Source organism: Mycotypha africana, assembly GCF_025528875.1.
Source record: "Mycotypha africana strain NRRL 2978 chromosome Unknown BDF20scaffold_7, whole genome shotgun sequence".
In the NCBI taxonomy this organism is placed as follows: domain Eukaryota; kingdom Fungi; phylum Mucoromycota; class Mucoromycetes; order Mucorales; family Mycotyphaceae; genus Mycotypha; species Mycotypha africana.
Genome location: NW_026515731.1, coordinates 386830 through 400422, shown reverse-complemented (window position 1 = coordinate 400422; position 13593 = coordinate 386830). Strand labels below are relative to the sequence as shown.

The 13593-nt window shown below is 38.7% G+C and overlaps 3 protein-coding genes across 3 annotated transcripts; 1 reads left to right on the top strand and 2 right to left on the bottom strand.

Moving 5' to 3' along the window:
* Window positions 1-575: 575 nt before the first annotated feature.
* On the top strand, window positions 576-2063 carry BDF20DRAFT_822643 (uncharacterized protein; the record flags this gene model as incomplete). The annotated part of the gene is made up of 4 exons (XM_053077721.1): window positions 576-765; window positions 964-1269; window positions 1408-1712; window positions 1806-2063. Coding segments are annotated over 4 exons (1059 nt in total), but the record flags the coding sequence as incomplete, so codon positions are not given.
* Window positions 2064-3260: 1197 nt separating this feature from the next.
* BDF20DRAFT_943417 (TEA/ATTS domain family-domain-containing protein) lies at window positions 3261-6103 on the bottom strand (the record flags this gene model as incomplete). Its single annotated transcript, XM_053084820.1, has 4 exons — window positions 3261-3714; window positions 3790-5291; window positions 5399-5575; window positions 5776-6103. 4 exons carry the CDS (start codon window positions 6101-6103, stop codon window positions 3319-3321), a joined length of 2403 nt encoding a protein of 800 aa, XP_052934650.1. The 3' UTR covers window positions 3261-3318.
* Window positions 6104-8046: 1943 nt separating this feature from the next.
* Window positions 8047-13331, bottom strand: BDF20DRAFT_836596 (clasp N terminal-domain-containing protein; the record flags this gene model as incomplete). Its single annotated transcript, XM_053078966.1, has 7 exons — window positions 8047-8319; window positions 8392-8646; window positions 8763-9764; window positions 9860-12149; window positions 12287-12753; window positions 12852-13055; window positions 13284-13331. 7 exons carry the CDS (start codon window positions 13329-13331, stop codon window positions 8047-8049), a joined length of 4539 nt encoding a protein of 1512 aa, XP_052934649.1.
* Window positions 13332-13593: the final 262 nt, after the last annotated feature.

Below are 13593 nucleotides of genomic sequence, written 5' to 3'. Positions count from 1 at the left end.
CCAATGCTCTATTATCTCCCTCTCCTTCTTCTTCATCCTCTTCTTCTTTTTTTTCTTTGTCTACGTTTCCCTTTCTTCATACCCATTCCATGTCACTCAAACGCCATCATCATTATCCTCCTACTCCTACGACGTCATCCTCCTCGGATTCATCTTTTTCATTTCAACAAGCTACAAAGCAGCCATTACGACAGAAGGAGAATAAAGATAGAATAGCCCGTCATGATTCGCCCTTTATCAATTCGACGGAAACTGCAAACAAGAGTAGGCCCAAGACACAATATTTGGAACACCCCACAGTCATAACAGTTAATAACAGCACACAAAGAAACAGTAGGAGTAGAATGAAAAGATGCAGTAGCGGAACTAACAGCAGACCCTTATCACCAGCTGCATCTCCTTTAGCCTCGCTGTTCGATCGCAAACAGCGAACTTTATCTACACCTGCCTTACCCAGCTTAATGAAAACGATCGTTTCAACAGGAGCAGCATTACCAATCTATTCCATTCGAAGTACCAGCAGTTATGCTCAGCATAACAGTCATGATCGAAACTTTGAAAGCTACGACAGAAGAATGAAATATTATTCTTTACAGCTCCCACTTAATGAAGGTCTCAGTAATGCGTTTTCTTCTACAAGTTTAAATAACGAAGACGATTGGGATCCACATATTGATACTTTTGAGATCTTAAAGGCAAAGTTGTCAAACATCACAAGGTCCATGCAAGAGTTTCAAGTTGAAGCATTAATATCAAACAAACATTGTATTCATCATGAAGAAATTGCATCTTGTATGGAAACAACGCAAGCATGGGGTGGCATGTTATCGCCTCCTCTATCTTCTTCTTGTATAGAGACAGCACCGAGTATCTCTTTACCACTTTTGAACACAACTTCTCCTTCGTCTTCATCATCTTCAAGTGGTTTTACACAACGATGTCGACATCGTAGGTTTAGTTTAGCTAATGTACCTAAATCATTTGATAATGGCAATAATATTAATAGTAGTAGTAGTAATGATGGTCGACACGAGAACAATCACCATAAACAGCATCGACGCCGTTCTCAGTCACAAAATCCCGATGCATTAAGAACACTATCCATATCACATGATGACAACGATGACAAAGACAGCATCTTTCTGCACCATCGACTCTCTAATTTATACCGCACCCACTCAAATGTGAGTAGTACTATCTTCTCCACGACACATAGTCTAATTCATTCACGTCTTGATGAGTTGTCTGAAACGGCATCCATTCGATCCAGTCTGTATATCAATAATACAGAGGATAAAGAAACGGCAATAAACGATGCTGTCGTAGCATCCAGCACCTGCCTGGGACTCAACAGTAGTATGACGGATAGTAGTAGTAGAAGTCATGGCAATGACCAGAGTAGAATAGACCCCTCATCGTCTGGTACAGAAGAATTACTCGCTTGGCAGAATCAATTTGTAAATCTTATCAGCAATTGTATAAATCATTCTGAAGCTTTGGAATCTTTGTCAACCGACCTTCTGAGAACAGAAGATCGTGTACGAGGCCTTCTTTTATTGCAGGAAGCGGTTCAGGACCAATTGGCTGAGTATGAAAAGCATTATGAACAACGCATTCGCTTACTTCAGAAGGTGACACAGGAACAGTTAGCACTCATAGACGCATTAGGAACATTGACAGCGGAGATAGATCAATTAAAGGGACAACAACGCGTATTGGATGAAAAAGAGAAAGAAAAGAAAAAAGAAACACTGCAAAGACGACGCGATAAACATCGACACAAAGCATTCATGGCTTTGAATAAGAGCTCTGCTATTCATAGTGATGATTTGCGAAATGAAAATGAAGAAACGGACGAAATTCAAGATGAAGATGAAGACGAAGACGAAGACGACGATACCAGATCCGCCTCTTATGACAGTAGATTATGTGGCACGCGACAATTGCTTTGGAACACAAATCAAAATGCTTTCAACGTGCTGGAATTGCAAAACAAACATGAAGAACTTCAACAATTACGTTGGGAAGTAGGCATGCTTTTGGATGGAATGATTGGAACGGGACGTAGGAATGACATTCATTTTACACCTCATCAAAAGCATTTGGAAAGCTCCAGGGACGACGGTAGAAAGATATCCACTTTGGGTAACCGCACTGTAAATAGCAGCTGTAGTGATGACACTGTATCAGCAGCCGGAATGCTTGCAAGACCATCTACTTCTAATGTTATCACCAACGTTCAATTGCCACAGCTTCAATACACTATTGAGTTAACACATAAAGATCGCTTGCTACGTTTTGTGTTACTACCAAAAGAAAAATGGCGACCTGATCACGAGACAAATCAATGCCAGTTTATACCACTCACTCAGCGACGTAGATGCAAAACCTTGTTTACGTTTTTGCAACGAAAGCATCATTGTCGTCGGTGTGGTATTATTGTCTGTCAGCACCATAGCAGTAATCAACTACCATTATTCGAGAAGATAGGCGCCAACAATGCTGCAATAGAAGGGCAATGGAGTAGAGTTTGCGATAATTGTTTTTATGCGTTAATCATACAACAAAAAAAATGAATTGTTATTCTACATGGGAATGATATATACCTCACTATTTCTAGATACCCTCTTTTCCCTGATTTATACTTATTTAATCTTGTACATATTGTAGATAGACAAAATTATCGACTATAAAACCCTGCTAGTGCAGCATATGCTTACATTTTGATAACGAAATACGTGGACATAGCCAATCCGAATGTTAATTTGTTTAACTGTATATGATCTTTGTTACTCTCTAACTCCTTTTTACTCGATCACTCTTTTTTGATATAGTTTATTGATTGACAAAAGAAGATCTGACATAGGGTTGCTGATATTGGTAAGGGTAAATTAAAAAGGGGAAGGTGATTTTTTAATCCATAAGAAAAGATGTGCATAAAACTCGTATGTGCGGTGTTTATGTATACCATATCTTAAGAAATAGAAAGAAATGAGGGCATATGTGTATAATTATATATCTATCTATAGATCTATATATTTTATATAAAAGAAGACGAAATGCTAAATATGAAAGAATTAATAGTAGTAGAATTAACAGAAAGAAGATTAGGGGTGGGTTTACAAAGTGGTATAGTAATAAACTAAACTGGAGGGGCCTTTTTTTTGTTACTATGTTATCATGGGAGGTAACGATGACGTAATATAAGGTAACGAAGGGAATGGTTATTGTAATTAGTGTAGTATAGTAGGGGGGTTGGAGAGGGACGAGAATAAGGTCTGGATAAAAGGGTATAGATTGATGAAATAATGTTGATAATTAAGGACTACTACTGCCAGTATGATTTTGACTACTGCAACTACTTTGCGGCTGTAAATTTTGCTCTGGATTATCGTCCAGTGGTGGCACTTTTTGATAATTGTTGTATTTACTGTCTTCTACAATCGATACGCTGATTGTACCATCACCTCTTTCGAATTCATATACCATGACTAACAAAGGTGCTTGTACAGCTGCTGCTGCCTGCGTTTGTGTGTTTGTTACTGGAGCGCGTGTAGTTGGCATAGTAGTAGTAGCAGCAGTCGCAGTTGTTAAAGAAGGTTGTGGACTATCGTTTATCAAAAATGCTGCTTCATCTGTAGACAAAGGTGGTGCCGCTGTCTGCTGTTCAATTGGTGAAACTGAATTGGATTTATTATCGAAATCATCAAATGTCTAATATAAAATAGTTATTAGTTTATTGTTGTTTTGTAAAAAAATAAAATTGAATGAGTGCATGATGTCAATTACCTGAATAATGCAAAGATTATTGATAGCTAGATCAACTTCTTTCCACGTTTGAAGTGATCTAATTCCTTTTAGGAAGGCATCAAAAAATTGGTTGACAAAGACAAAATTATACATGTACTTGTCTTCAGACATCCACAACGCTTGTTGCACTTCTTTTGATTCCAATACGACATTGCCAAAAGAATAGATGGTTGTGGTGCACTCTACTGTACGTCTATCACGTGTTTCGAAGAAAGACGTATTGTTGAAGTTGAACTGTTCGATCAAATCGAGCTTGAGATCGAGACGCGTTTGAACTAATAAGAGGGGGGTTTCTGAAATGTTGGTGACTAGCGGGACTAAAGGAGGACATTTTTCATGCAGGGCAGCTATTCGATTATACGAAGAGAATAAAGGCGACGAGGGAACTGAGGAGGAATCAGGCGTACTTAAAAGTTTATCAGTCGAGATGACAGATATAGAATTGGCATAACAATGAGAAAGCTGTGAAAGTGTGTGAGAAAGAGGACGACAAGAAGGATCGTAGAAGTGTTGATTATCAATTTCCAAGTAGAGACAGAGATGATTCGGCCAAAAAGGAATGTTGGTTGGAAAAGTGCAGTTCGTGTCCATGTCAACGCGTCCTTTGGAAAAGAGCAGCTGTTGTTGTTGTTGTTGTTGTTGTTGCTGGTGGTAAGACTGAGACTGAGCATTGTGAATGAGCATTTCTTCGTCTTTGATTAAGCTTGCATCATTGTGAAGATGAAGAGATGCTCCAGGGATAGGATCAATAATGAAATCCTCGTCATCTCTCAGCAATGACGAAGTGAACATTGTATTATTTACTATAGGCGTGTTCATTAATAACTGTGGGTCATTATTGGATAGCTCTAGCGATAGTTGATGTTGTTGCTGTTGTTGCTGCTGTGTTTCTGGCATGACTGGATCAACGACAAGTCCGGGGAACAAATTCTCTTCTGTATCTGCACATAGCTGGTATATATTTTTAAATTGCAAAAACTGCTGCTGCTGTTGTTGTTGTTGTTGTTGTTGTTGTTGCTGTTCAAAAGCAGGGCCGCCGCTACTATCCGTATACATCATATCAAATATAAAATCAGTGCAAGGTGAAGGCGAAGAATTGATTGAAGAATGATCGGACACTAAGGAATCTAAGGATTGATAAGTTGCTTTCATATGAGATTCATTTTGGACAACAATATGCGTACCATTATTATTCATTCCCGTTACTGGCTGGTGATGATGTTGATGTTGTATTTCAGATGGAAAGACGTGAGGCGGATAGGGTTGATGCAATGGATGATGTTGAGGATGAGGATAATGGTGTTGTTGTTGTTGCTGCTGCTGCTGCTGCTGCTGCTGCTGCTGCTGTTGTTGCTGCTGCAATGATGAACGCCTTGAGGCTATCGTGTTGGTGGTCATGTTGGAGAATAAGCTGGCAGCGTTGAGATGATTAAAGTTGAATGTTTCATCGGCATCTACAGAATCTGTCAATAGACGCATGACTTTATGCATTAAAAGGGACTATTCGTGTTAATAATAGTGTATGTGGCAAATTTAAAAAAATCTTAATTAAATTTTACATGCAAAATTGTATGTATAGTCGACTTACAATGGACATCGCTTTTACGAGTATTCTTCAGCACTTGAATATGTGAAGAAACTTGCTTTCGAGTACGGATTTTACAGGTTTTCCGAAATATGTAGTCTGAAATAAGCTCATTGCGACCACATGGCTTTCCATTGACTAAAATTTTTCTTCTACCAAGCTTAGGAATGGCTTCTAAAGCTAATTAACGCCAAAATATGGAAAGACACAGAGAGTATGTTTATAAGTGTGTGTGTGAGAGACGGGGAGGGAGGAAATGAGTGAGAGTTGGAGAATAAAAGAGAAAGGAAGAGAACGAAAAATGACAGGTTAGTTTTATGTAATTGATTTGTGTCGACAAGTAAGTTAGGGAGGAAGTCCCTTCTCCCTCTTGATTTTACCTTCAACAAAGGCTGCCTCGACGTCAGGCGGCCATACCTGCTCCTCTTTACTTTTCATATGATGAACTACATTCGTTGGTAGTTCAACGATTGAATGTCCTTTCTCCTGCGATTGAGCTTGCTGCTGCTGTTGCTGTTGCTGTTGGATCTCATCAGACAGTTGGGAATGCTGCTCATTCTGGTGGATTGTAGTTGAATTGTTGATGTGCATGGCCTGTGGTTGTGGCTGCTGTACGTTCAGTAAATTTGGATTATGCATCAAACTCTGAAACTCGCACATGCTAGTATCATTATTGCTGAAATAAAACTCCTGAGAGCAGGCCAACATTTTTTGTTTTTTTAATTGATCTTCAAGTGGTTGAATTAGTGTTATTCTATTAAGCTAATGATTTGTAGAAAAGATGATTATATCAAGATCACGAATGATCTGTTGCCTTTTTTTTTCTTCGAATTGACAGAAAATGATTGCTGAGAGCTAATAAGGTAAAAAAAAAGAAAAGAAGAGAAATACCAAAGAAAGGAAAGGAAATGTCTTTATATATGTATATATTAGTATTTTGTTAAGGGGAAAGAAAGAAGAGTGAAATGATGTAGAATTGATATTGATCTCAAACTGGGAAAAGTAGAAAGAAAAGGTTGAATCGACTTTTTTTTTATAGCACTATTTTTATATATATTTGTGGGTATTATAACGATTTTATTTGATTTATAAACGACACGATTTCTAAGTTTTGTTTCTCAATTTTTCAGTATCGCTTTCTATCCAAAGGGGAGAGAACTTTTTTCTATGTAATTTCCTTAGTGATGTCCTGGTACATAGACAATCTCTTGCAACGTTCATTCATGACTGAATCATTGCGAAAGTCAAACCTTCCTTCCTGCCATGCAACTTTTGTATGTGGACACGAAGAAAAATAAAAAAGTATATCCTACTAGTCGATACCAAGTACATATTCTATTTTTCTTTTTTCTGCTTTGTTGACAAAACCCTTTTATTAATTACAAAAGAAGAATCACTGTAATATGCAATAACATGATCCAATGGAAACTGCCATTATAAACGTGAAGCAAAACAGAGTTGTGTAAAGTACTTTATTTGCTCTTTTTTTTTTTTTTCTTATTTATGATTTCATGCTCGAATATGTATAGATTAAAATAAATGAAAGAAGCTCTAAACGGTCTTTTATTGTATCATTTACAATCTTTGTTCTCTACTCTTCCAAGACATTGGCTCTGAAATTACTACATGGAAACAGAAAAAAAAAAGTTTCGGTTGGTTAGCTTTTTATAAAATGTATGCGTGTTCAAAGTAAGTATAAGTAGTATATGATTCCCGTGATCTCTTTTGGTTATTTTTTTTCCCGTCTCCTGAAAAAGCTTCGCTTCTTAAAGAGAACCCAGGCAAACATACAGAGACACACACAAACACACACCATCACGCACACATATACACGCACACACCATGCAGGGTTACGATATAAAATGTTTTAAAGTAAAGAAATAGGGCCCAACTAATTAAATAGTGGATTGTACATGGAAAAAAAAAAAAAAAAAAAAAAAAAAAGGTTCGTGCACACTGGATTGTTACAATGTAGTGAGGAGTTCATCTCAAATAAAAAACTGACTCCCGCCCTTCCCCTCCCCACCACCCCTTCCTCCTTTTCCTTTGAAAAAGAAAAAAAAAAAAACTAGAAAAGAAAAATTGGCGGGAAACCTGTCATTGTATGTAATACTTAACGGGTCTAGGAGGGATGATCAATTTTAATTGAAGAAACGTCAGATTCCAATAGTAATATAAGCGTCTTTTTTTTTTCCTCACTTATAATAGCACGACTTACGCGTTGTCGTTTGTAAATAAAGTACTTGGATATACACTCAAGGTTGAATCATACCTAATTTGTAGCATTTATGTAAAACGAAAGAGAAAGAAACGATATTCTACGTTTATCAGACAACCCTTTCTTATAGGACTATGCATAGATGCGTGTAGAAATGGAAAATCTTTTTTGCATTTTCTTACACAGTATATATGGGTAAATTAGCAGGAATATATAATGATGGAATAGAGAAAGGAATGGGGTATGGACTATAGTTTCTCTTTGAAAGATAACAAAGGCAAAATGGATATCAAAGAGTGGTGGTCTTGTAAATGGGTGAGTACAAATAAAGAGAAAGGCTCCAAATATAGGCAAATCATAATAATAACGCACATTTGTATTTGCGTCTGTTGATACCCACGTGTAAGGAGATAATCACTTATAAACGAGCTGTTTAGTATAGAATGGTAGGAGTCATTGCGTTCTCCCTCTTTATCATCATGGGTGACATGGTTGCTGCTGCTGTTGCTGCTGCTATGGATTGTGCTGTTGTAGCGATGGCTGCTTTCTTTTTAGAAGCTTTTGTAACATAATGTTTCAATAACGCCATTTGATCCTCTCGTAAATCAGTAAAGAACATATAGAGCTCATCCTCTAATATGTTATGGAAGGCAACGAGTGCTTCAATGCAGGATTTTCTTACGTTAATCATGGGATGATTAATGCCCTAAAATACAGGTAGAAAGCGCGTGTAAATAGGGATGGGTGATGATGACTGCAATTTCTAACTCTACACTACCTTGAAAAAGGCATTCACACCTCCTCTACTCGTTAGCCATTCATCAATGTAGAAATTGTCATTCAATTCCTTCACCCATTTACTGAGATACGTAAAAGCTGAGCCCACTGGATGGTATCGTGCGTCTGCCGAAAGTTGAATGGAGGGAGAAATGACAAGTCGGTACACTACGTACGCCATCAACATTTCAAACACGGTAGGTGGATTCAATGTTCCCAATACAGCATCCAAAGCATCTTCTGCAGCAATGCATACCTAAATAGAAAAATAGATGAAATCGATAACATCATATATCGTTCAATTAACATACTCGTACATAAAATGATATCATTGACTTTTTTTTTTTTTTTCTTTTCTTTTTTCTTCTTTACGGTAGGGTTTTCGCTCGATCGAATGTGTAGCAACTTTTCCATCAATTGCGATTCTAGAGTCTTTCCTTCATTATCCACTTTTCGCTCATAAAACCGAAACAAACCCGCTTGCGTTACTGCTAATTGACGCACGGATTCTAGAGCGACTAAAATGATCTTTTGTTGTCGTTGACGAAGGGTTTCATCGACTCCTGCCAAGACAGGAGATTCTTCATGGTCCACGTCCTCTTTATGACTGTTGGTCAACGGTTCCTGAGGTTGAGGATGAGGTTCTTCATTTAGAAAAAGTAAAATGGTTTGAATTACTTCCACAAAATTACTCGCTTCTCCTTGAAGCCCTCCTGCCCAAGTTTCACTTCCCACTTCTTCCAGACCTCCTTGATCCCATCTTCTTCGAATTGGTACTTCTCTAAATAAACGTGTCAACTTGCGAAGGGTGGTAGTGATAGATGTCATATTCTGTTGTTGTTCCTGCATGGCTGTTGCTGTAACATGATGACAAGTGTAACTCATATTACTTTCATGGCTTTTTAATTTATCCATCAAAGCATAAAGCAATACAGTTTTATCTTTGACGTTATTTCGTCCTTGATGACTCGAGGGTGGAGGTGGCGGTGGCGAATTGGAAGCGGCATCTGGCACACTTGAAGCAGCAGATGTTTGTGCCGATGAAGACATCATCACCGCTGGATAATTGCTTTGTATATTGGATCGTATCGGTTGTTGAAAGACTGGGTTTGGAAAATTGACTCTTTCCGGTGCATAAAAAGGAACATAATGAGGTTCTGGATATTTTTCGGGATTGGGTACACTTGCTTTTAAAATAATTTGTTTCGGCTTTGTTGGTACATGCTGCTGCTGTTGCTGTTGTTCGGTTAACTGAGGTGATTGTAGCTGTTGCAGCTGTGGTTGTTGTTGTTGTGGTTGTTGTTGATGATCTATAGAAGGTAGGTCGGATACAGTGTGTAAATCCATGACGACTTCAGGATCCTCATGTTCGTACTTTTTTTTTTTTTTTTTTTTTTTTCAAGCAAAAAGAGTTTATGGAGTTTAGCTTTTCATTGTCGTTAGCAATCATCAGATTGAATGTCACTTACCAAATCATGTTGAGTATGAAGGTTGGCGACTGTTTCTGACAATTTCAATGGATTGCTCTCATCGACAAAGAGCGTATGGGTGGGTGTTGGATCTGCTATGGCAGCTGATACCAACCCTACCGCTCTTGTGGTCTGATGTTGTTGCTTCATTTGAGTAACTGTATCAAAATAGTCATCGGTTGTCCCGTCTTCTTTTGATAGTTCTATGGTTTGCTTCGCTGCTATGGCCGCTGGACCAGCTGCTGCGGAGAGGGTGTGGGCCGATTGCTGTAATTCGGGCAGAAAGGGCTGCTGATGCTCTTCCGTATAAAATGAGGCTGTTTGTTCTACGTTACGGACAGCAGCCATGGTGTTTTGAGAATGTTCCAAATCGAAACGCGTACCCTCCTCCTCTTTCTTCTGCTCAGGTGGGTTGCTTCTTGGGTTCAAATGGAGCGTGTCTAGTAAAAACGTTTCGTCTGCAACTAATTCAGATGAGTCATGGGTCGACGAGGCAGCCACTGGTGAAATCGAGTGGATGGAAAGATCATTATTCATGTCAGTAGCTGAGGATATCGTTCTACCGTTGTTGTTGTTGTGATCGGCAGTGTTCGCATCAGTGATCATTGCATCTTTACGTTCTTGCTTTGGAGGCTCGATGGATTCAGATGGTGTCATTGCTGCAAACGTTTCTGGTGAGGACGGGTGCATGGGTTGACTGTCGACAGGGACAGCGATAGCGGGACGTATCTGAATACTCAGCACACGAGCGATTTTATTGATAGAGTATTCATCGTAAGTAGACACGACAGCTTCAAACAGCTGTTGATTCAATAGACGTAGATGCTTCAAAAAGGTCACTAACGGAGCGTACCATAATGTGCCAGAGGTAGATGTGGTAATCAATGGCAGTAAAATAGCTAAACATTGTCTCAGATTGTCTTCTGACCGAAACCATATTATGGACGAAGACGTTGAAGAGGATGATGATGTTGATTTGTATGCATTGATATAATCTTTAGGTACTCCTTCTAAATACTCTGGTACGATGATGGATGATGGCGGTGCTGTTGTTGTTATTGTTGTTGTTGTTGTTGTTGTCGACGAAGATGACGATGATGCCGATGATAATGATGTGGATAACCTCAAATCATCTACTACTTTAGATGGTGGACTATGTGTTGATGAGGATACTAAACCAATGAGTGGTTTCACCAAATCGTCCATCCATTCTATAAACTCTTTTGTCAGTTTGCGTCGATTGGCTGGTAAACGTGTGATATCCTTTTTACTACTACTACTACTACTATTGTTAGGACTATGACTGCTGTTCTGAATGCTATTCATAAACCCACCGTAATGTATCAAGTTGGCAAATACGGTTTCTGCCAAATGAGGATGTTCATGATACAGGAATAGTTTGGCTCGAGCCAACCCAAGTTGAGCCTCGTGTTCCATCGTTGTGTTAGAGCGTGGGTAAGAAGGAGGTTGATGAAGTAGACGATGAGAATATGTGGTTGCTTCCAGTTCTCCTCCTTTGTTTGCATCCAACATCAATTTGGGTATCAATTCTTCAAAAGTGAACAATTTAAATAAAATATGGGTCAGTCCTTCCCAACTATACAAGATACTGTAACTGTCCCCCTGATGCCAATGGTGTGCTACTATATTTTTCAGTGTCTCTCCATTGACGGGTGGCGCATGAGGCACTTCCAGTTGAAGGGTTGTCTTTAAAGCAAGTAGGAGCTGCTGAGCGTCGGGCTGATAGCGAAAGGCAGAGAGCTTTTTGGATAATTGTAGTAGTCCTTCATTGTATTGAGCAGGATCGTCGTGGGTGAGTAAAGCCATAAAATGAGGTTTTGCTTTTTTTAAAAAGCCAATGGTTGATTTTTTACGAGATAAAGTTGGGACGCGTGTTTTACGGCCTGTTGGCGAGGTAGAAGTCGAGGGATGTTGTGTTAATTGAGATGATATGGAAGCGGGCGGTGGTGATGCATAAGCTCGTAAATGAGGGGACATGGCTCGTGGCGACATGGCTCGTGGAGACGTTGCGCGAGGTGATGCAGACCGTTTGAGATGTTTTTGATAGTCGATGGAACTTGTGGAACCATTGGATGTATTGGAGTTGGAAGGTGAGAGATGAAGACTATTTTCACGGCGGTCCAATGAGCTGGAAGCTCTCGGCAGCATAGTGGGACTGTTGCTACGAAGCAATGACCTATTGGCAGTAGCGCTCACATTTGTCTTTAGCGAAGTGGATTTTGACTTTTCAAGCTGTTTTTGTGCAGCGGGCGGCAAGTTTTTTAAAATGCTAAATGACAAAAGTATAAAAGAAGAAGGATAAGGCTTTGTAAGATAGGATTTGTCAAAGCATGTTGTGTCATAGAAGGGAGCGACTTTTTTTTTTGTCATCTATTGACAAAATGAAGAAAGAAAATAGCCACTTACTGTTCACCTCTCGCTCTCCAATGTTCCCAGAATATCCAAAATGCTTCTCTACAAGCTTCTTTCACGCTAGGTGTGGCGTCATTCAAACCCTTGGTCAGTATAGTTTCAAAATGATCGGTTGCACCTGAACGATCCATCAATGCACGCACATTGTCTCTATGGGTATGAGCCTGTAATAGGACTTTGGTATAGATGATGGTATAAAGGCGAACCTGATGATTCTTTTCGTTGATAGACAGATGGAGCATGTTCATCACTTTGGAGTGGAAAGGCGTGTGTTTAAGAAATAATGTGGTTGCTTCCAGACAGGCATTGGCGACTAGTTTCTTGGTCAGGCTGGCACAGCGCATCATACACATCATAATTTGGTCGGTCATGTAGCTATCCAAATGCTTGCCTATATAAACACCTATATCACCCACAACGGAAAGTGCTTTTACCGCAAGCTGAGTACGTAAACTTTCCACCTAAGAAAAAAATCGGGAGATGTTTTTGTTTGTTTGTTTCATTGACTGAAGAATGTGGATCAACTTTTCTTAAGAATAGATAAAAAAGAAAGACATACTGCTTTGATGATACCATCTATCATTTGCCTCATATAAGGTATAAACACTTCTAAATAAGGAGGCTCCGTTGCGTTTCCACGAAGTAACCCTTTCATCCGGGTAAGGGCCCTTTCTCTGGCTTCCCAATTGAACTCTGTTTCTTTATCTGCATAGGCTTTTAACATGAACGTGAATTCATTGTCCAATTCTTTAACACTATGTATCTATTCTCAAGCATGGAAGGGAAGAGTAGTGCGGGAATAATAGAAAATACAAGAAAAAAAGCGAAAAAAAAGTTAATTATTTTTCCTGGTTTCTTTGTTCCTGAGTTTTTTTTTTTTTTTTTTTTTTTTCTTTCTTTCTAAAACTATGTCTCTCACATACGCATTCTATCGTATTTAAAATGTATATAAAACACCTCCACATAAATCAAAGGGATATTTTATAGTTACCTGAATGGGGTCCACATCAGATGTTGCATCGTCTTTATGAATGGTCATGAAAGCGAATGAACTTGATTATGAGGAAAAAATTGTAAAAATCCACAAAAAAAAAAAAAAAAAAAAAAAAAAAAAAAGAATTAAAAAAAAGGGCTATCTTTTCATTTGTCTGAGAGGAGAGAAAGAGTGATCTAACGAGACATTTATCTGATTCTCAAAACTAAATTATTCTTTCCACCCTGATTTTTTGTTGCACAGGAGCAAATGAACTACCGTTGGTTGCATTTCCCTGGAAACAAAAAACATGGCAGACATAAAAATA